The 22,705-nt window shown below is 40.7% G+C and overlaps 1 protein-coding gene across 1 annotated transcript; it reads left to right on the top strand.

Annotated features, from left to right (window-relative positions):
- Positions 1-8,180: 8,180 nt before the first annotated feature.
- LOC137273675 (tyramine beta-hydroxylase-like) lies at positions 8,181-17,431 on the top strand. Its single transcript, XM_067806468.1, has 10 exons — positions 8,181-8,315; positions 8,403-8,592; positions 9,159-9,288; positions 9,823-9,921; positions 10,240-10,428; positions 10,999-11,156; positions 14,821-15,064; positions 15,220-15,316; positions 16,033-16,318; positions 16,781-17,431. The coding sequence occupies exons 1-10, from the start codon at positions 8,302-8,304 to the stop codon at positions 17,066-17,068; spliced, it is 1,695 nt and encodes a 564-aa protein (XP_067662569.1). The 5' UTR covers positions 8,181-8,301; the 3' UTR covers positions 17,069-17,431.
- Positions 17,432-22,705: the final 5,274 nt, after the last annotated feature.

Here is a 22,705-nt window from a genome sequence, read left to right as displayed (position 1 = left end):
GCACAGATGGGCTCAGTCATAAAATTTAGCGTAGACATCTTTAAGCTTGCTTCCAAGTTTAAGAGCATCAAAACACGACAGTCATATTTGGGGCAATTGTACATATAATCAAAAGTTTATCCTTGCAAACTTGATGTACCTCGATCCAGTCCGAACTACACTTGGGACTGTCTGTGGTACCATTCTTATGAAATATACCATGAAACAAATCTTATCTTTTTGGATAAAAGCTGGAGAACAATCTAGTGCCTCCTCCTTTGTCATCTCTCTTTGCTATATTCAGTATCTGAATTAACCATCTGTATTATTTTGTTAAAGACTTTGATATAAAATTTGTTCTTAACGGTCATTCCAGCTCAAAATTAGAAACGAATATGGATCTCTAGAAATCAGAGCACATGTTCATACCTGGTAGGTTTCCTGTTTTTGTAACATCCAAAGATATGAAACATATACCTCCACACATTCGCAAAGATCTGGAACATAATTGCATTATATTGTCATACACCTTTTAATATACAGCCATAATTTTGAGTTGTATCCATCCGTGTCACTGCAATATTGAATACAAGTGCCAACAATGCTCAAATACTGTATGAACCCCATACATCTATGGATTCTTTATTTTATCCACTGAACTGAGGCTGGTATTTTTGGTGTATTTAATAGATGTACGTTTTTTCTATGACTTTCAAGTGATGTATAGTGAAAAATGTAATGAATTGCGTCTGCTATGACTGATGAATTACAAAGGTTGCAGGAAACTGCGAAATTTTCCAATTGGTAGTTTATGACTTGTCGTTCTAATGAGATACATTTTGTATATACATACATATTACCTGATTTTCAAGTTTAGGTACTTTCTTGTAATATCTGTATTAAAAGCCTTTTGAATTGTTTGGAATTGAACTGTTCCATGACTGAAAAAACACTGATCACTGAGAATTGTGTCGATCATACTAACCAGCCGCTGCCTGTCATATAGGCTTGGCATCAGAAATGCATATGAAAAGGCCACAGTTGTTTAACATTGATTCTATGTGGCTAACCCAAGGAAACTGATAGTTAGAAGATATATCTGATGTGATAAATGATAAGAGGTCACACGCTAGTTTCCCCGTTCCTGACACTTTGTTTAAGCCTGCAGCTTATTATTTCTTTAGCAATCGGAATTATTAATGGTTTTCTGCCCAGCTCGCCATACACCATAAAGTTAGGTATGGAGATTAGGTATGGAGATTTTGGGACCTATGCTAACTGCAGAAACGTGCGATGCGTCTTTTCAACAATGTTTATGTTTGAATTTAAATAACCCCAAATTAGTGAGTGCTGCAAAGACATAGTACTAGTAGCAAACAACTGTACCTATATCAAAGCATTGTCAGTCAAACCAGTAACACTCAGATTCTAATTTATCACAAAGCAAATGGGAAAGCTGTTTCGTCTAGAAACAAAGGCTCCCCTATCCTCAGGTGTCTCCAACTGTCGCGCGCTCCTTTTAAAGCAATACACGCGATAGCGTGCGTGTCCCAATCGCGGGACCCCTATGATGGAATCTTTCAGTGCGGGCCACCTATCGCTGCGACAGCCAACACCCACATGTCTCCGCTTACACCGGTAAGAAAAAACCACTTAATATTACCAGAATTATGAAGTTTAACCCCAACTAAGTTATTAAGATTAACGCTATATAATATCAAAACACCTATGATAAATAGCCCCTGTTGCACACTTCCACCCTTGAACAGAAATTAATAATATTACACTTAAAAATAAAAACAACAGCCAACACCATGAACCCATCAATCATTCATTTTTACGGCACAAAGGTATTCCATACCTTGCCCCAACTGTTCCAGTCGGTTCATAATAGTAATAATGTCCATTTGTAGGGCGCCCTGTCCACACATTAGTGTATGCTCATGGCGCCCAGTGTATAAACTCAAAACTAAACTGCAGTAGCTACTGACTGTACAAGTCATTCATAGTACTTCCTGAAGAGATGGGTCTTCAATAGGGATTTGATCCGTGAAGGGAGGTTGCTGTTTTGATGGCTATGGGAAGACTGTTCCAAAGTGAAGGAGAAGCGAGGCTGAATGCTCTGCGACCATAGTTCTTGAGATGTTCAAGGGGTGTTGTTAGGAGGAACTGAAGATGTGACCACAACTGTCGTTGTGGTGTTAACACAGTGATGAGTTCAGAGAGGTACTGAGGCGATAGGTCATGTAGACATTGGACCACAATGGACAGGGTCTTGAATTCGATTTTGGCTTGGATGGGCAACTAGTGTAGAGACTTTAGAACAGGGGTTATGTGAGATCTTTTACACGTAAGGGATACGATTTGGCTGCTACATTTTTTATTTTCTGGAGTTTTGTCAAGTGTGCAGAGCTGAGCACAAACAGAATGCTGTTTGAATAGTCCAGTCTAGATAGAACAAGAGACCTAACGAGAGTATGAGCTGCATCTGTTGTTAAATTCTGACGAATGTTACTAATAGCTTTAAGGCGGGAGAAGGAGATTCTTGAGAGATGGCTGATTTGAGCATCAAGTGATAATCTTGATCTGTGAATACTCCTAGATCTCTCACGGATGAAGCTAGAGTAATCTCTGCATCGGCAATTTGTGGCGGCTTGCCTGGCCCGGCTTCCGGGCTACATTTCGGGACTCTCTGTTTGCCGGTGGGAGAGTATCCAAAGGTCGATGAACTCCGGATATGCAGCCTCCATGATCTTTAGCTCCATTCACGGGTAATGCTGGAGAAGATGCCACTTTGCGTGGTCCTTAGTTCGGCCTCGACGCCCATACCGGTAACACCGATAAAACGTTCCGATGTCTTTCCGTGTCTCCAAAGATCCATCAATGAGTTCTGATTCTGGAAAGGGTCTGGTTCTTAGAATGGTGAGTAAGTTTGACCATCCTCCCACAGTGGGTGTGAAGCACATGCCCCCACCATTATTGCTAGAGGAGAAGAAGAGTCTATCCCCTGGTCAGGAGACAGTGAATCATCATCAGCATTGTGAACTGCTATCCTTTTGTATTTTGTAGGTGAGATGACAGCTTCACACAAACAAGATAGGGGCTAGTCCAACCTAGTTCAAGCTTCTGACCTGCTTTTGGAGGATACCAACGCCAGTTCCTTATTCTTCACACCAGTGCCATAATGTTTTTTTTTGTGGACTAGCGGAAACTCCAAGATTTCTGATGACAAACTCAAAGCACTTTTGCACTGACCTCTGTAACCACTCGACATACTAGACTGGACAGTCAGCCTGGAGAACTCCCGATAGGTTACCCACCATAAGATCTAAGGGCATCCTGACTTCCCTACCTGTCATCAACAAGTTAGGACTACATATCATGAACACTAACCTTAAAAGCCATGAAGAGAAACAAGAGATCATTCCAGTCTAGCGGCTCTTGATGCACAAAGAAGGAAAGCATGTTGCGAAGGGTACGATTAAATCTTTCCACTAACCCATGTGACTGAGGATGGTATGGAGTAGTCCAGGATTTATTTACCCCTAACCTTTGACACACCGTAGCATCTGGTCCGGACAACCGAAACGGACCAGAAAACCTCAGTAACCAGCTTGTCTGCGACTGTTAATGCAGTGTGGTTAGGAACAGCAAAAGCCTCTTTGCAATTAGTGAAATAATCACCCATTACCATAATGTACTCATTTCCATTAGATGTCACAGGTAGAGGCCCTACTATGTCAATAGCAATGCACTCTATTGGGCTCTATTCGCCTGAGGGGTGCTCTATCCTTACCACGACCAGGTCTTCTTGTAAAGGATAAAACACGATCCCGAGGTTTTGGTTGGGCATGTAGGCCTTCGGCCCGCGGGTTCTCCCGACACCGTTCTCCCGACCCCGAATGCTTACATTTCCAACCAAAACCGACGGAGATCTGTCATACAAACCAAAGGAAAAGGCGACAAATATATCAAAATCGAGGTTTATTATGACGAACAGGGATGAACAATAAGCGAGTAACCGTTTACACTAAAACCTATCGCCTAAACACAGCCACTGTAAACAGCACGATCTGCACGTGGTAACTGTCGCGACTACGGGTGTCAGCGCGCTGGCTCGTCGTCAGTCGCTACTGTTACTTCGAAGAATATGGAGCGAGAAGAAGGTGATGACATTTTCATAACGCAATCGCAATCGCAATCGCAATCGCAATCGCGTGAAATGGATACCGAAAGCAGTGACAGTGATCGTGAGTTTTAGATTCGGCGAACCCCTTGATAATAACGCCATTGATAAAGAACTTGAAATTTGTGTTTATAAGTCTACAAAATACAAGAATGATTGGGCTGTTGCTCTGTTTACTAGATGGCAGGAGGAAAGACGTCAGAGAGCCATGAAATACAATTTGGATTTGCCGAAGGTGTGTTTGTCAGAAAGTTTATTCGAAATGGGTGCTGAGAACCTTAATCTCGCCCTGAAATGTTTCTTGTTCGAAGCCCGGAAACAAGACTGAGGGTTGTATCCATCTCATACATTGTTTGGTATATACACCTCGTTACAAAGCGCCATCAGAGCAAAGTGATGCACAGTGAACATCTTTGAAGATAAGGAGTTTGAAGACAGTCGTCGATGTGTAGACGCAGTTATGCGCAAACGTTCTGCTGAGGGTCTAGGAGCCGGAAGCCGGAAGCCTACAGAAACGATATCCCTCACTGAGGAAGAGCAGCTTTGGCAGTGTGGAGCGCTGGGAGACGACACCCCTAGAAAACTTCTAGATACAGTGCTGTATCTTACAGGTTAGTCTTACAAAATACTCGATTCATGTACATATTGATTATAGTTATCGTAAGCTTTTCTATTCTTTGGCTGAATGCTCAGATATAAATGATGATGTGGTTATTTTGGTCTTTTTGTAGGATTGCACTTCGCTCTTCGATGGGGTAAGGAACATAGGACCTTGAGGATGTTTGCCAAACCACAAATAACGGGACCTCATACGAATGGCAACGGCCGAAAGTTCCTTCTGTACACCGAGGATGTGTCAAAAACAAACCTTGGCGGGTTGAAGCAGAGGAAACAAGCACCGAAGAAAGTGCGGGCATATGAAAACATTGACCACAAGGACCGATGTTTGAGTATATTTTCTATCAACGAATCAAAATTTTAAAACGATAAAGAAAATAAAAAAAATAACAAATTTAACATCTATAAGATGAAAATATTAAGATTTTCTTTCAAGTAAGTGGATAAAGTATTTCAGAAATCATTCTTTGGGTTCTTTTAATACAGTGTGGATGGCAAAACGACCGATTACTTCTACTTCACTCCTCGCGCCAGACCCAAGGATGGAAGTTGGTTTCTGAAAACCCCAGTTGACCACAATACGCTCCAATCTACAGTCAAATGGCTTTGTGAAGAAGGTGGTTTACAGGTAACAAAACAAATCATCCATTGAGAGCTTCAGCTGCTACAAGGCTTTATCAGGCCAACGTCGACGAGCAAATGATTTGTGAAATGATCGGTAAGAATACATTCGACATTGCTAGACAATATTTTAATGTTTACATTGTAACAATTATCTCATTCACGTAACACATTGTAGCCAATGTAAATAGCACTCAAGATTAATTACGTTTGAAATAATCTAATTTCTAAGATCAGTCGCCGTTATTTCACAACCTTTTTATTAAGACAAAACTACTTCATGTGCTTTGAGATATGTGATCTTACGAGCACTTTATTTATGCTTTGCCTCTTTCTTTCTAGGTCACAAGAGTGAAGCTGATCATTCATACAAACGGACCCCTGATCAAAAATCTACCTTGTCCGACACCCTTACGTCAGCGCCAAAACGTCAGAAGGGTATCAAAGCTACATGTAAGGTATCTCCAGACAAAGAGCTGAATATCAATGCCGGAAGTGACGTTGTTTCCAGGGAATCTAAACCGACAGTCGTATTCAATTTCATCATCTCGTGAAATGTAGTTTCAAGAAATAAAATCACTGTCTCTGCTTGACTTTTTTCTTTAAGAATCTGAACGAAAGAACTCGTCTCGTGAAAATCTTCTTTCAGGGCCGAATAGTATTCTAAACATCCCAGGGATATTCTATAGAATGTCCAAGGGATATTGCAAATGGCCCTGAAAGGAGGTTTACCCGACAAAAGAATCACCTGTGAAACAACATAAGGCACCTGAGGTTTACATCTAGCGCAGAGAACACATTTCCACCTTGCAAGTAACACGCCCTGATAGTCGCACGATTTGATAAAGCCTGTCTCTCAACTGACAACTTTGCCTGAGACTGACCCGACTCGTTAACCCCTGCACACTTCTTTATTGATTCTACTGCACCAATGACCAAAGATGGCCCCACACTGACATCGTCATTGGTATAAGCACTGAAGCACTCACAAAGAACTATCTGCTCCGATTGTGTGAGTATTCTGACTTTATTAACGAGCCTTATCCTAGAACACCCTTTAGTTGTCCTTTCTGTACAACTTCACCTTGCCCTTCTTAGTCTTGAGAGTACGTTTTGTTATGCAAGGTCATCACACCCACAGGTCTCAAAGAAATCCATGCCGAAAGTTCCAGATAAACCATCAAGATTGCCATGACGAAATTGTGTCCAAAACACAAGCCATCCTGACCTCCTACCACCAACTGTCTACTATCGACAGTAACTAGGTCGACACCCACCCAAGCCAGTTTCTTGGTGTCAAGACCTAACCTGGAAAATTCTTAAATAGACAACCGTGATATCAATCATATCAATACGCACATCACTCTGATGATCGTGGACCTGAATATTTGTGATGAGACAAGTACCAACACTCTGGATATTACGTACACGATAGGTGACTTTGGCAAAACTGGAAGTACCTCCCTCCAAATCAGATCCCGAGTCATCTTCACTATCCAAATTAGAATTAGCTGGCATTTTATTTGTTTGTTTTGTGTGTTTTTTGTTGAGAGCGCGCCATAATTCATTTGGCGCTTTGAACTGTTCTTCCGTTGACATCTTGTAAACATTATCTTTGTGTTTTCCTAAATGTTTTTTCGTAGAATTTTTCATATTCTTCATTGGCATGCCGAAAGTAAGAGTGATTTAGGATACTTTCATTTCTTCAGAAACACTCTAGCTTTAAAACATTTCCTCTTGGAATGACATTCTTTTCTTTTAGCTAATACCTTTCTTGATAAAACACCTTCCACGGACTTTCCTCCAAATGTTACAGGCGCGGCTTCAACGGGGGTACTAGTCAGTTTTGTTGCTGTTTCAGTAATGACGTCAGCCTCATTTGCTCACCCGAATAATGCCTCTGATGTGAGTATCCAAGTTCTTCCATCAGGACTGCATTAATATCTGCACAATGCTCACTGGCTTTAGCTCGATCATAACGCTTTGGCTTTTCATTTAGGGGCATGTCAGGTTCCTGTGCACTTTTATTTTGTCTGTGGATATTGCTGGCAAATGAAAATAAAAGTGGACTATGAACGTCTAAGTAGTGAAGAGAAAGTTTTGACTTACAATTGTTTATAAATGTTGACGAAACAGTCTACCTGATGGGGGAAAGAGCAAGTAATTATAAACACTGGAACAGGTTTGTGCACTGGACGGGTGGTCAAAATGGGAATGACCCCCCCAACCACACACCCAACCACTCAACCACACCTCACCGTACAGAAAGAACGCAACCTTCGCCACAAGAGCATATAAGTACTTGTGTCGTGAATAGTAATACATCAATGACAAATGGCAAAAGGGGGCAAAATACTGTCAGAATATTCTTTTGAGACAGGAAAATTCAAACATCCCGTATGGTGTCATGCAATGCAGACCCAGAAAGAGCAAAGTTTGCTCTACATGTTTTGATGGAACAAGACAATTATTTAGGTGATAATAAATCGGGGGAAAGAGAGCACAGCGTGACACAAAGAATATTCAAAGAACAAATTGAACAGACTCTATTTCTGTAAAACCATCACTGAAAATCCCTTATAAGGATATGCCCTTCGAACAGGATCCTTTACACCATGTAATGCTATTACTGCAAGTTCCCTAATAAGGTCATACCATTCGCACTGGTATATGGAAGACCTACTTATGAATATTCCATATATGTCCTGATGCAAGCCCCACGATCGTTCAGCATATACAAACGGGTAGTATATATTTCACGTGAGCCTTGTGTGTGTCATTGCAGCCTATATCCTCACCGACAGACGTTTGTTTGAACAGGGAGTTTGCTGTATTTCGTCAAAAGAAGGAGGCGCGACTCGAGGGGAACAAGCCGAGAGAACACGGAGGGCATCGCCATGACAAACGTCGGGTAATTACTGTTTTTCGTTGCACAAAGACTGAGTACAGTATTTTGCCGGTTTTAGAAATATTCCAGCCACTTTTTTCTTTACTTCAGCGTTCTAATCCTTCTCCTGCTGGTGGCGACGACATCCGCCTACCGCTTCTACCAGGACGAGATTCCGAACGGAGATCACGTCCCCCACCCTTGTAAACCCAACTACTTATGGTGGGGAGTCGGGCACGAAAATCCTCTAGGGGGCGGGCCAAAGAACCCTTTCGGACGGGACTTCGCTCGATATCACAGCGTAAGCAACGAAAAAAGAAACAAACACGACCTATTTCATTTAATGTGCATTGCGGTATGTCCAGTTTGGTGTAAGGGAAGACAGATGAGGATCGGGTGGCTTTTAAATCTTTCTTCATACTATCAACCACCAGTTCACCATGCTTGGCGACGCGCTAAAACAACATACAGACAAATCAAATATTACAACATCACAGGACGCTGTTCATGAAATCATTCAAAGATTTAACTGTCCGATTTTCGATCATTTACAAACCTCCGTGCTATACACGAGATTCGTCGACCGTTGTGTTTGACCACAAATTGTGTTGTTAACTACTTCTGGTTGTTGTTTAACGCCGTATTCAGCAATAGCCCGGCTATATGGCGGCGATCTCTAAATAATCGAGTCTGGACCAGGCAATCCAGTGATCAACAGCCTGAGCATTGATCTACCTAACTGGGACACGTCAGCGAGCCTGACCACTCGATCCCATTAGTCGCCTGTTATGACAAGACTGGATTGCTGAAGATAACCCGGATCTTCATGGGTAACTATTTGATCTAATTCATCATGTCTGATATCAGTGGACGACAGAGTTGTGTCGCCTGGACTCGGATGGGGACGGAATGACCAACGGTGAAGAGCTGGGTGATCCTGATTGTGTCTGGAGGAAGGGAACGTTCCCTTCCACATCAACGGGCTTATCTCATCCAGGTAACACAATATGTTACAATTAACTTCCCTGTAAATTGTTACTCACTTCAGTCTGGATTCGAACTTAGTACATCGGCGTGAAGGGTGAGCGCTTTAGCCACTAAGCCACTACCCTCTTTATATTGCAATAACAAAATGATAAGGGTGATGACGTTCAACATCAAGAACAAATGTGCAGAATCATACACACATGCTCAAATTCGTAGAGCAGAAGGTTAATCATTGACTCGTAACGTCCTCCAGTCTTGGTTTGAAGCTGTATTATATCCGCATGACCCCTCTATTCAGCAACATTATTTTTTAACAGAGGCGCAACGCTTTCAAACGAATCATACTTAATGCTGATCATATTTTTTTCAAAAAAAAAGTTGCTCAAGGTCAGGCATATTGTGGAGATTACTCAGTCACATATGTTCCGCAAATATATATATGGGACACATATTGATACATACACCATGTATACATGTTTTCAAAGTCATTTTACTGATGTTTTATTGACTTTAAAAAAACTAACCGATCCTCTGTATAATTCAGGTGTCTGTGACCCATGGGGCAGCGAATTGTGCAGAGAAGCAAACAGGGATGTCACGTGCGAAACAGGGGAGTTCACGTGCGACGGCATCGACAGTCCAGGTAAAGTAAAGAATGCCCGACTAAAGTGTTAACAATTAGCTGAGAGTTATTTTGGGATAGCGAGAGCCCATGAATGTAGGTTCGAATCCCGGTTAATCTCGAGGTTTCTCAGTACTGCATATTGCTCGTGGCTTTCAGCAAAGTGACCTTTGACCTGCCACCCTGACTTATTGCATTTAACATCGCCGTGGTACAGTTTGAATGTCCCTAAGTGTAGCATTTAATCCAAGTAGCTCACGAATTCCTTCATAAACACACACACACACAAGAAGTAACGGCAACGGATTAATGATAACACTGTATTGCGTTCATAACTAGATGTGATGAACATAACACTGCGGTTCCCCCCAACCCGTGTCCCGCCTGAGGAAACAAGCTACATGTGCTTCACCTTTAATCTGGACATGCTGGATGACAACACCGACTACCATCTGATCGGCAGCAAGCCCTTCATCGACAACGCCAACGTCATGCACCATATCACACTGACGGGGTGCGACGCTACAGGTAAACCTGAAGCAGAGAGAGCTCCAAATTATATTTGTGATAAAATTTCCAATGATTTTGCTATTTCATATTTTTTAACTAATACTATTTTCTCTTTCAAAATATTGTTTATTTTATCAGTTCTCAAAAAGTGTAAAACATTTACAGAATCCTGCTCATTTCGTTGATTTATTTTGTGTTAACCCTTTGTAACGTGAAATGAATCGCATTTTGACAGTCTTGCTCCTTCATTTCATTGAGGTTAACCTACATTAAGATGAAAAGCCATCTTGTTTTAGTTTGATGGTAACCCGTGAAGATCCAGGTCAGAACGGGTCTTCAGCGGTCCGTGTTTGTAATGAGAGGGAACTAACGGGATCTGGTAGTCAGGCTCTCTGGCTTGGTTGACATGTGTAGTCAAGGCTCACACTGTTGATACCTGGACTGTCTGTTTCTGACTCGAGTATTTACAGACCACCTCCATATAGCTAGAATATTGCAGAGTGCAGCGTTGAATACCAAGCAAAACAAAAACATTTGACAGTAAAGTCTTGCTCATTTCTTGAATATTTGAATATTTTTATTATTCAGGCGTGCCTCTCTCGGAGCCAGCCTTGTGCAACATGGCGTCCCCGGGATGCCAGAGAACACTTCAGGTGTGGACGCTAGGGATGCCAGGAGAGTGCGTGTATCCGGATGCCGGATTCCGGTTTGGCAAGAAGGCAGGGATGTCCATGATCAACATGCAGGTACGACAATCTCAGATATTAAATTATTCTAAACAAAAGTCTCGTTTAGCAAAGCGTGTGAGTGCCGACTGCTACCTGTAGACACTGGCAATGCTTTGGAGTTGATATGTTTTTTATTTTATAAATCTGAAGGGTGCTTCTCACTATAAATTGGACATGGCCTCTTTTTCCGCAATTACCGCATTTGAGGTTTTTGGTTGCTCCCAGGTTTTACTTTCTGTAAGTAAGACCTACTTCCCGGTTTTACTTTTTGTATTTCGTAACTCCATATCAACATCAAAATTCAAATTCAGATGATCTGTGCGTGTTTGAAATCAACTGAAAAATATCATCGTCATATACATCTTCGAAACAGAAAAAAACATAAAACAGTTCTTATAGGATTAAGCATCTACCCGTCTGCCTGAGTTAAAATTTCCTTTAGTTACATCCCCAATGCGAAATATCAGAGCACATATATGTAGAAGTGTGCCGGCACTGTATTTTCTATAAAATATATTTCTTATACTACTTTCTATTATTCTAACCTTTCTCTTATTTTGTATGCATAATAGATAAAACGAGCTAGATTAATTATGTCTTATGTTATCATTTGGACGCTCCACCTCACGTCAACCGAGCCGTCGAAGATGCTGGCGTTAAATCGTCTACATGCATGTATTTATAGTTTGGCCTGCTGTCATGACATTGATTTTACTAGCGCTTCAGTTACTGTTACGTCGCGTCATTACATGGACATCTAATTCTCCATCACTTAAGGTTTATATGTATATAATGAAGCACTCCTCCGTTGAGCTTGGGAAAGTAAACCCTCGACCATCGGGTGGAGAGAAGACTTCTCCCACCTTCCGAACCCGGGTCGTACTTTCCCAGACGTAACCTCGGAGTCGTGCTCGATCCAACACAAATGAGTGGAAGTTTTCAATACTTCTACTCCATTGGAGACGGCTCCTAGTCGTGACTATGATGATATTGATGAGGCTTCGAATATGATTTTCAAACAATGAAATAACTGTAGCAGAAATAAATAAAGTTGTCAAAGGTTTGAAGAGGAATGTGTTAGCTGATCATGATAAAGTAATTGCTGGAGTTTTCATATATGGTGCTAGTGTTTTAACTCCAGCCCTTCTTAATTTATTCAACATGACCTTTGACACGGGATACATACCGAATGAATGACCGAAGCTTATTATTATCCAACTACAAAAATGTGGACCGTCAAATGGTCAAAATAAGTATCGAGAGATATCTCTCTTAAGCATATTTAGTGAAATATGTACATCAGTCATCTGTAATCGACTTAAAATGTGGACACAGATATTCGACAAGATTGTTGAAGTTTTAGACCTGAATATTCTACAACAGATAAGGTACTTATTTTGAGTGCATTGATAGAGAAACAAATAACGAAGAAAAGAGGGAAATACTATGCAGCGTTCATAGATTTTAAGGCTTTTGATATGGAAACGCACCCAAAATTTTTGAAATTATTCAATCGCATCGGAACATAAGGCAAGACATTTCAAATAATATATAACCTATATAATGGTGTCTCTGCTTTTGTAAGAACTAACTGTACGTATTCAGGATTCTTCAAATGTCATGTCGGTTTAAAACAGGTGGCATTATGAGTTCTTTGATATTTTCTGCATACATGTACGAATTAACAACTAGTACTGAATGTTCAGACTGCTATGGGCTACAACTTATGGCAGATCCTGTCCATAAATATTCAATTCTTTTTGCTGACGACATAGCGTTGTATTTTACTGTGGGTAAGGACCTCCTAAAACAGTCAAACATTATTTCTTCATTTTCTGTCGCGTCTAGATTGAAGGTTTATGTGGCAAAATCAAATATAATGATATTCAGAATGAGATGTTAAAAGTTACAACTTGTGTATAGTTATAAATACCTAGGTTTATATTTCACTTCTCGGCAGTCATGGAAATTAGTAGAAAAGCTCATGAACGGAATGAAGCGAGCCTTAGATAGTGTTCTACAACGCTGAATATGAACTGCTCTATTACGAACAAGATATTCCTCCATATCTTCGACACAAACATAATACCAGTCCTAACATACGGATGTGAAATTTTAGGGTGTAAACAATACGATAAACAAGAAGGAATTCGGCTAATAAGTAAGAGATTTCTACAACTGGCAGTTAAGACACCAAATTATGTCGTCCTTTGTGGCTGCTTCCTGTATTTGTAAACTTTCGTGAGATTAGTTACATATTAACTTTAAATAAACATGATGCGTGACCATAGATGTGTCAAAAAATGTACAGAATGTGACCTCTCTGTTATACTAATGGAAAAAGAAACTGAGTTACCAATGTCAGAAACATTTTATGCTCTAATGGATTTATGTATGTATGGGTAAATCAAGCAGTGCAAAAGGTAAACTTATTTCTCCAAGAATTTAAACAAAGGATAAAAGATGCGCTCATATCACATTGGTTTAATTCAGTAAATAGTACATCTAAACTACAAAACTACACATTGTTTTAAATATAGATTTGAAACTGAAACGTTCGTTGGGGTACACTTCCACTACAAATTGAATCTGGTAGAATGAATGGTATCGAACGCAAAAATAGACTGTGTAAATTATGTAAATTCGGAAGTATAGAGGATAAATGCCACTTTCTTTTGGGTTGCAGATCCCTTTCACACTTTAGAAAACAATATATCAGTGTCACAATAATTTCTATGGATCAGTTTGTTTACCTAATGACAAATGTCAACACTTTTAGAAATATTTCAATGTCAGTTTATTTACATCATGCCATGAATTTGAGAACTTCTATATTATTCCCATACACATAAATCATTGTGTCAATACATCAATACAAATATGAATATGCATATTTTACGTATGCACACTATCATATTATATTGTCTATGCATTCTATGTCATGATAGACCGTTGGTCTGGTTATCAACTGAAATAAAGACAAATTGTATCAAATAAGTTGACTGGACAGCCATTGCTTGGGCCCTGGCATATTTAAGGGGAGAAGACAATTGTTGTGTTTAGGAAACGGACGCTCGGTTCTTCTTCGAAATGTACATAAGCGACAAAGATATTTCAACAATCCTGCCGACTTATTACAATAAGTCGGAAAGGTTTGTCTTTATCCCGATGACGGGAGGTGGGGTTATCTAGAGGATAAAGCGTTCGCTCGTCACGCCTTCACTCTCCATTTGGGTAAAACGTGTTAGGGCCATTTCTTGTTTTCCCAGAAGTTATATTGCCGGAATATTGGAAAACCATACTCACTCACTCTTGTTCCGATGACGTGAAGGCTCCATTGTCCCATAACTGCTTACAAATAGCTGGTTCTCGTTCTCGACTGATTGATCATGCTTTCGATCACTTGCCTTTCTTGTAAAACCTGTCCAACAATTCACAGGCTGCTGTGTTATGGCTTAAATGTTGTTTAGTGCTGTGTTCAACAATTCTCACTCACGTCACTCTCAATACCAAAACAAACACGCTTTGCCCATTTTTCCAGAGCCTAATTTGCTGAAAAGAGTTACATCCTTGAGAAGGGCCAGGATCCTACTATAGAGCTTCCTGCCACGTCATGCTAGAGCAAGAATGACGTTTAAGGACATCGTTTAACCAGACTTACTCAGTTCATTTTCCCCGACAGTTTCACTGGACGAACCCACAGAAAAGAACCGACTACGTGGACAGTTCAGGCCTTGTGTTGTTCCTGACAACGAAGCTGAGAAAGAACAACGCCGCCTACTTTAGCACTGGCCAGACAGAGCTGGTCATCCCGCCTGGCCAGCAGAGAGTGGTCAAGAAGTCTACATGTACCGCAGACTGTACCAGGAAAATAATTAAGGCGCCTGTGAATCTTATGACTGGGTGGAACCACATGCATTATTTGGGTAGGTATTAGAATCTAATATTGGGTGAATCTATTATTGAAAATCAGTGATGACACCAGGTGTTTGCGAAAAGTGTCAGCTTGTCCAACTTGCCAAAGAGATCTACTTCTTACAAGATATGGGATCCTAGAATTAATGACCTCCTCTGTTTTCAGGTTACCAACAAAATGTGGAACATTTCCGGAATGGCGAGAAACTGCGAGATTTGACACCAGACGAAGTTTACAGTTATGACAACCCTAAAGTTTACACGTAATGTATTTCCTGTAGTGTATTTTTTCCTGGAAATGTTAAATACATTATTCTGTTGACAAGAATATACGTCACGACGTCCTATTATCACACGTTCTGCCTTGCAGCCTGCTCTTGACACGCACTCTCCAATCAGAGGGCGATGAGGTAGCTTCGTCGTTAAAGAGGTCGAAATTTCCCAAACGAGAAAAAACTTGAAATTTCGACAAAACACGAAAGCTGAGATGACGTGGACTTTTTCGACGTCACAAGAAAATTGTATAAAAGAATTGGGTGACCTTTGACATTATACATCTGTAAATTTCTCACGAAATGAGATATGCAGACCTTAAGATATGCAGATCTTAAGCAGTGTTCCACTCACAATACGAACAAGCTCCACTACTACTACTACTACTACTACTAATTCAGCTATATGACGACGGTCGGTAACTAATACTATTGTCCCAGTCCACCGGCTTTTGCAACCAGTATGGTTTTGCTGAAGCCCCAATACAACCAGGAAATTTATTCAATTCGTATACTCTAATTATTTAATGCTTATTTAATGCAGCGCCAAGTAGACCATAAAATAAAGCAGTCATGAGTGACATTCCAAATCCGAATTTTCAGTGCTTCTGGAGGCGGTGGGTACAATGTGTGAAGCCAATTTCTGGTGTTCACCGTTATAATGTTGCTCGCACTCACACACTCACACAATACTTCTTTGTACCTAGGTACAACCCACCCGTGCAGCTTCTGGCGGGCGATGTTCTTGAAACCACCTGCGTGTACAGGTCCACCTCGAGAAGTACAACGGCCATGTTTGGAGAGGGGACGTTCGATGAGATGTGTTTTGGGATTTTCACCTACTACCCCGAAGAGGCCATGCAGGGCGGGGCCTGCCTGACGTGGAAGGATATCGATCTCTGTAAATTCGATCAAACTGGATCTCTCTACGGCTGTAACTTTTACATGATGTTTAATGCATCAAATCCCATCAGACAGCAATTATTTGGCAAGGTATGTTAAACTTTGTTTGGGCAGTACCATTTGAAATAGCACGATTTTATTTTAGATTCAAATGGCTTACTCTATCTTAAGTTCAAATGGCACTATTGTCTAATAAAATTCCATGACCACCATTATCATGTAAACACCCAGTGCCCGGCTTCAATGCCGTTTCCAACTATGTGATTGATCGGCATTCAGGAAGAAAGCCAGACAATAATAAAACAAACAACTCAAACATAAAAAACCTTGTTGTTGATTGTACAGGGATATGTCTTCATGTGGATTCATACACTGATTTTAAACTAAACGAAATCGTGAAAACGGTGTAAGACTCTGCACTGACACAACGCCCTGTGCAATAAACAAGAAGCTCTGAAATCTGTACTTTATTTCCCATGGCAGTTAAGAAAAGATTAGTTGTATTGTTTAGTGGTTACTTATATGTATTTTTTCTTGACGTTTGTTTTCAAGGTTTTGGACAACTGTAATGTCTATGGCGGATGTCGTGCTGAATGCCCAGCTGCCATAGCTGAGGTAAAGCAGCACCCGTGCTTTACAGGACAAATGGAGGGTTATATCAGAGACATAATGAGAAACTTTCAGGATAGTGTTGAAAACACTAAATTCTTTGCTGCACTTGATTCATGCGAGTGCAGAACTAAACCTGACTATGGGCCATACCCGACGGCTGGTGCCTCGAAACAATCAACCCTTGCTTCCATCGCAGTGATCTTGGCAATCACGTCAGTCTTTCTGTAGAGTGTGCAGTGTGTTCTATTGCCGCACACAAGGAAACGTCGTTAACTCGAAGCAAGTCTCAAATACATCCACAGATCAATGTAAAGCAGTCCCGAAAACCGAAGCTATTAAGTGTTAAAATCAAAATGCCATATCGGAAAAATGGACTTCGTATTAATGAGGTTCTGATGAAACGGATGACGTGTATTTATAGAGAATATTACATGAGGGTGTCGCATACATATTTTAGGTTTTATCGTTTTTGGAAACAATAGATGTGAGGTTTTAATGATATGTAATCCAAACTAAAGTTCTAAAAGTGGTTTGTTTTCCTAGGGTTTTGTATGTGTGATATTTTTATAATAAACACATTTGAAAGCTTCAGGGGGTCGTTTTTTTGTTTTTCAAGACTTTGAAAAGATGCATTTAATCCAGTATTAAAAGTCTACGTTAGTTGTCATCTCAGGTGCCATATACATTGTTGTATCATCGCCAATGTTCTCGTATTAGTCCAATGCGTCATGTGATATCACCTGATGCAGCCAAGACATTAGTACAGTGTACAGGTGCAGGTACTCTCGAGGTTGAAATATGGGTACAGTTTGCTTCGAGGCCTCAGCAAAGAATCACTGCAGAGACTTACAAAAGTCTAAAATGTAGCGGCAAGAAATGTTACACGTGCCCCAAAGTACTCTCACATTACACCGTGACTGAAGTCACTGGCTTGCAGTAGAGGCGAGGATAATGTTTAAAGTACTCACATACGAGAGTCACCAGAATATCTAGGTGAACTGCTAATCCCCTACAAACCATCCACACAACTGCGATCTCACAGCAATTTTTTATTGAAACCACCGTATTGAAAGTTTTCTTTCAGTGCTAGTGATCGCTCGCTGTGAAAAGGAACTGCCCCCTCGCCTTGCACGACTGTGGAACTGTCTTTTCTCGCGTTCAAATCACATCTTAAAATGTATCTCTTTTCATTGCACCTTTAACTCTTCTCAAATATTACCATTGTTTTGTAGCGCTTTGAGCGCCCAGTTAGTGGCTTCATTTAGCGCTTTCTAATATTTTATTATTGTTATTATTATCACACGAAGGACGCATGTGACATGCTATAGCACAATTCAAGTATTCATAATCCGCACCTGTTGTCTGTCAATCAAACTGTGCACCAGACACTACATCACATCATTCAAGTATTTATACCATACACTTGTTTCCTGTCAAACAAAGCCTGCAACTGCCATTACATCACCTTATTCAAATATTTATACTCTCAACGTTTTGCCTGTCAAGAAAGGCTGCAACTAACACTATCTCTCATCACTCCAGCATGCATAATCTTACTTGGTTTAAGGTCACCGTCTGCTAAAGATGCCAAAATCAAGTACTAAAATATCTGATCATAATAGTTCCAACGTGTTCATCTAACTTTATTAATTGCGTGTAGGAAATTGGACTTTATGAAGTCGCTTTAAACAAATCGTTCTTGTCCAGCCTCAAGCTGTAATTCTCAAACAAAGACCATTAAAGCGTGTTTAACTTGCTTCGACAATGCATCTGGATTAACAACTGCAATTATTCTTAACACAGAATGCATACTGCAACGTTAGTGCACTTTTCCTGGAATATAAGGTAACAACACGCGCAAAACAGTGAATATCCACTATCATACATAAAACAGTGACTGACATCATGAGCAACGATCTACGCAATTGGGTTATGATCTACACAGAACCTGTTTTCAATGAACCTGAAACTGAAAACGTAAACAGATCATCTGAAATAAGCGATGACCTGATTATACTGACGTGGAAAATAAACAACGCCGCGACTTGATAGATGACAGAAGAAAAGCAAAATCGTGTACCAAACTAGAATATATGCAAGTAATCGGAGTCCTGTTAAAGAACCCAGGGAACGGTTTCTTCACCATGAAAGGAGGAACTTCATAAATATCACTCAGGAATGCAGAATTCCATGTCCAGAGTGGTCAAGAAGTCTACTTGTTCCCCTGAATGTACCCGGATGATCATGTCTCAATCAGTACATCATGTGACTGGCCATCCTCGATATCTCCAGGGTATACGTTCCGAAAAGTCTCCACTATACCCTGGACGCATCTACGGGTCGGCCCGATAAATTTATTACCTCCCTTGGCTGGCTTTTTATCCAATCAGGTGTCTACGCTGGAAAGTTGAGCGAACCAATCACAACTCACTTTCGCTTTTCAAATTCTCTAACCGATTAAACTTGGCAAACAAACCATGCAGAGGTTCTCTGAAAGGGGTAGATGGATTTCTTGCACATGTTTCTAAAAAGGTTTCGGACCTATAAATTTGCCTGTATGATTTCCTCAAATTGTGAGCAAACCTTTGTTGACACTGGCAAGATCGGTTATAACGGATACCTTGCTGATTGGCTACTGTGAGAATGCGGAGCCAGAAAAGGGAGGTAATAAAATTATCGGGCCGAGATGCGTCCAGGGTATAGTGGAGACTTTTCGGAACGTATGCCCTGGAGATATCGAGGATGATGACAGGCTGGAACCATATGCACTATCTGGGTAGAAATTAAATGTCACTGTACAGCTCGCGAGGATACAGTCAGTGAGTTTAGTTTTACGCCGTAGTCAGCAATATTCCAAATAGTGAGTCTGAACTAGACAATCCATTGATCAACAGCATGAACACCAGCCTACGCAACAGGCATACGAGGACATGCAAGTCATACTTCTTGACCGGCGAGGAGCGCCTAATAATCCCACCTGTCGAGAGTGGTGAAGAAATATACCTGTTCCCCTGAATGTACATGTTTCAGGGGGGACCCATGAAACTAACTTAGTTTACCTGAAAGTAAAATGATAGGCTGTATTCACAGACGTTAATCTGGAGGGTTAAATGTTATTAACAGTTAACTGAGATGGGCACTGAGTTTGCATTCAAGATAATTGAACTTATATACATATACTGGTGTAACTGAGTGAGTGTGCGTGAAAAGGATACTCAGGACTAATCCCTGTGCTAGACGCGGCATATTGACTCCTGGTCGAACAGTCCTTTAATCCTACTGGGAAATAGCAGACAAGGTGGCAACAAATAACATCCTCTAACGAAGCCTGGGATCGAACCAGACACCTACCTCTCCCCGGCCAGACACTCTATCCACTTATATCACAGTGGATGTCGTTAGTGTTCAGTGCTTAGTGCTCAGTGATTGCTCGAAACAGATTTTCGTGTCTTTTGGAACGTAACGGTTTGACCTTTCTCAAATCTACATGCGAATAATCGTCTGTTATTAACAATGAAAACGTTAGAAGTTTTCTGTGTGCTAGTTTACGAATATGAATCTCAAAATCATTCGTCGTAACAAATGTCAAATATGTATCAATTTTCCTTCGTGAAAAGTAGAATACGAAAAGCAGCTATCAACCAGCTTTTCAAGCAGCTTTTCACTTCCCATTCCTTAAATCAAATAATAAAGGCAAATAATAACACGTATTATTGGTTACTCCGGTTTATGACAAAATGTATTTCCAGGATACCAACAGACCGTCGAACTCCTCTGCAACGGCGAGAAACTACGAGACTTGACTCCGGATGAAATTTACAGTTGCGATAACCCAAAGGTTTATACGTAAGTATATCTGTAATTTCGTTTTAATGCAGAACACCCTGCAAAACTGGCCAAATATTCAAAAACATACTGATATCGAATTTGGCAAATATGTCGATATCTGTAACATCCAAATCACTCGCTAGAAGCCATCGTTGTATACATTCACTGACACATTCACGTTTACAGAAAATGATCAGATAAATACAAATAAATACTGTGATGACAAAACTCTTTATACCAGCAACTGTCTTCCACATGAAATCATTCAGAATAAGTCGGTGTGTAACAAAATATTCTTCTTTTTGGAATTGACGGCCATATTCTAGTTCTTTTTGATAGATTTCTGAATACCCAAAGTAACGACTTAAATGATGCATGAATGTTTAAAGAACAGTAAACGTTCGAACTTTATTAATACTTGAACGTTCAGATAACAGGAAACTTTCTGACTTCAGTGATGCATGAATATTCAGATAACAGTAAACGCGCGAACACACTGCATGAAGGAACATACAACAGTAAGCGCTCGGACTTTCATAGTACATGAATGTTTAAATAACAGTAAACGATCCGGATCCGTCCAAGGAGAGTTTACAGCATATGTTCTCATCCAGATACAATCCCCCCATTGAACTTAAACTTGGGGACAGCCTGGACACAACCTGTGTCTTCCTGTCTACGTCGGGAACCATATGTTTTGGTATATTCACCATCTACCCCGCGGAAGCAATGGAACAGCCCTCGTGCTTGACTTGGGACGAACTGGAGCTGTGCGATTTTGACGGAACTTCAATTAAATGCTGCGATGTGTTGATGATCTTTAACCAGTCGGATCCGATACGTAACCGTTTGTTTTCAAAGGTGGGTGAAGTGTATTAAAGTTCCAGAGTATTGCAATTGTCCCCTCGCCATGAGTAATGCTGGTTACATACCACGTCACGGTTTAACCCCAGAATTACCGCTCTGACAAGGTATCACAATATTATCTGGTCAAGATTAGATTATTTACAGACAGTCCCCATATAGCCGATCGCCAAACCCGGTTCTTCGGCGTGATGGTCGAACGCCTAAGCTACCTCACTGTCCCCTGGTGGAAATGAGACAGGATGAAAATAATTATCACGGCGCGTATTTGTACTAATTTGTGTAACTATTATCAATGTAAAGAACAAGAAGGTGCGGTGAGGTAGCCGTGTGCTTAAAGCGTTTGCTCGTCACGCCGGAGACCCGGGTTCGATTTCCCACATGGGTTTATACCGCCCTCAGCAATGCTCCAGCAATGTCGCGTCAGGGGACACCTGATAAAGAGACACATATACGTGTACCGTGTGAAACCCACGGTGCTGGATCCAACTAAAAGGGGTTCTCGAGTAGGCCAGTGATTGAAAACTAACTCGGTCAAAAAAAAAACAAAACAAACAAAATCCGTTGGCGTTGTGATGCGCTGACGTCCCATTCTTGGTCTGTCTACTTTGACCCTCACTGTAGCCCTGAATAAGTATTACAACCGTGATACGGTGACATCCGAGTGCGGTGGCAACAGAATTGGATAGGCACCATTCCAATGGCTTCTTTTCTCTTCAGCTGTTAATCGTGGTATATTTCTCGTACTTGTGTATCGTATCATGCATTTTAGTCTCTCTTTATACCCTACAGAATCATTCTACACGTGACACTGGTGCAGATACTGCTTGAATATTGTTACTCTGTGACGGTTGATATTGCTATGTGTAAACAGAAAATGGAGAAAATGTTACTTTGCTGTCCAGAATGTTAATAAATATAGTTCTAGATGTTCCTAAACGCTTTATCACAATGTCAAAGACAGGCTGTACTTCTGCCCACTAATGCAAATCGGCAGAAAATGTTTTAAAAGGTTGCAGAATGATCCTTTTACAAGTTTACATACTCTAAAGCAGTTGTTTCTTGGTTTAATGTTGAAAATGGTGTCTTTAAATGTTTGTCTCTGTCTCAAGGCATCATTTCATGTCTTTCTTTGGACATCTTAATCACTTTTATTGCTTCGGTATGGTCGAA

Source organism: Haliotis asinina, chromosome 2, assembly GCF_037392515.1.
Source record: "Haliotis asinina isolate JCU_RB_2024 chromosome 2, JCU_Hal_asi_v2, whole genome shotgun sequence".
Classification (NCBI taxonomy): Eukaryota; Metazoa; Mollusca; class Gastropoda; order Lepetellida; family Haliotidae; genus Haliotis; species Haliotis asinina.
This window is presented reverse-complemented; position numbering and strand designations above follow the sequence as displayed.

What these genes read in the sequence shown, in the direction of transcription:
- LOC137273675 (XM_067806468.1), top strand. An exon ending in CGACGGCATCGACAGTCCAG is followed by an intron (nt 9,922 to 10,239) that starts GTAAAGTAAAGA and finishes GTTCATAACTAG; the next exon opens with ATGTGATGAACATAACACTG. An exon ending in GAACCACATGCATTATTTGG is followed by an intron (nt 15,065 to 15,219) that starts GTAGGTATTAGA and finishes CTCTGTTTTCAG; the next exon opens with GTTACCAACAAAATGTGGAA.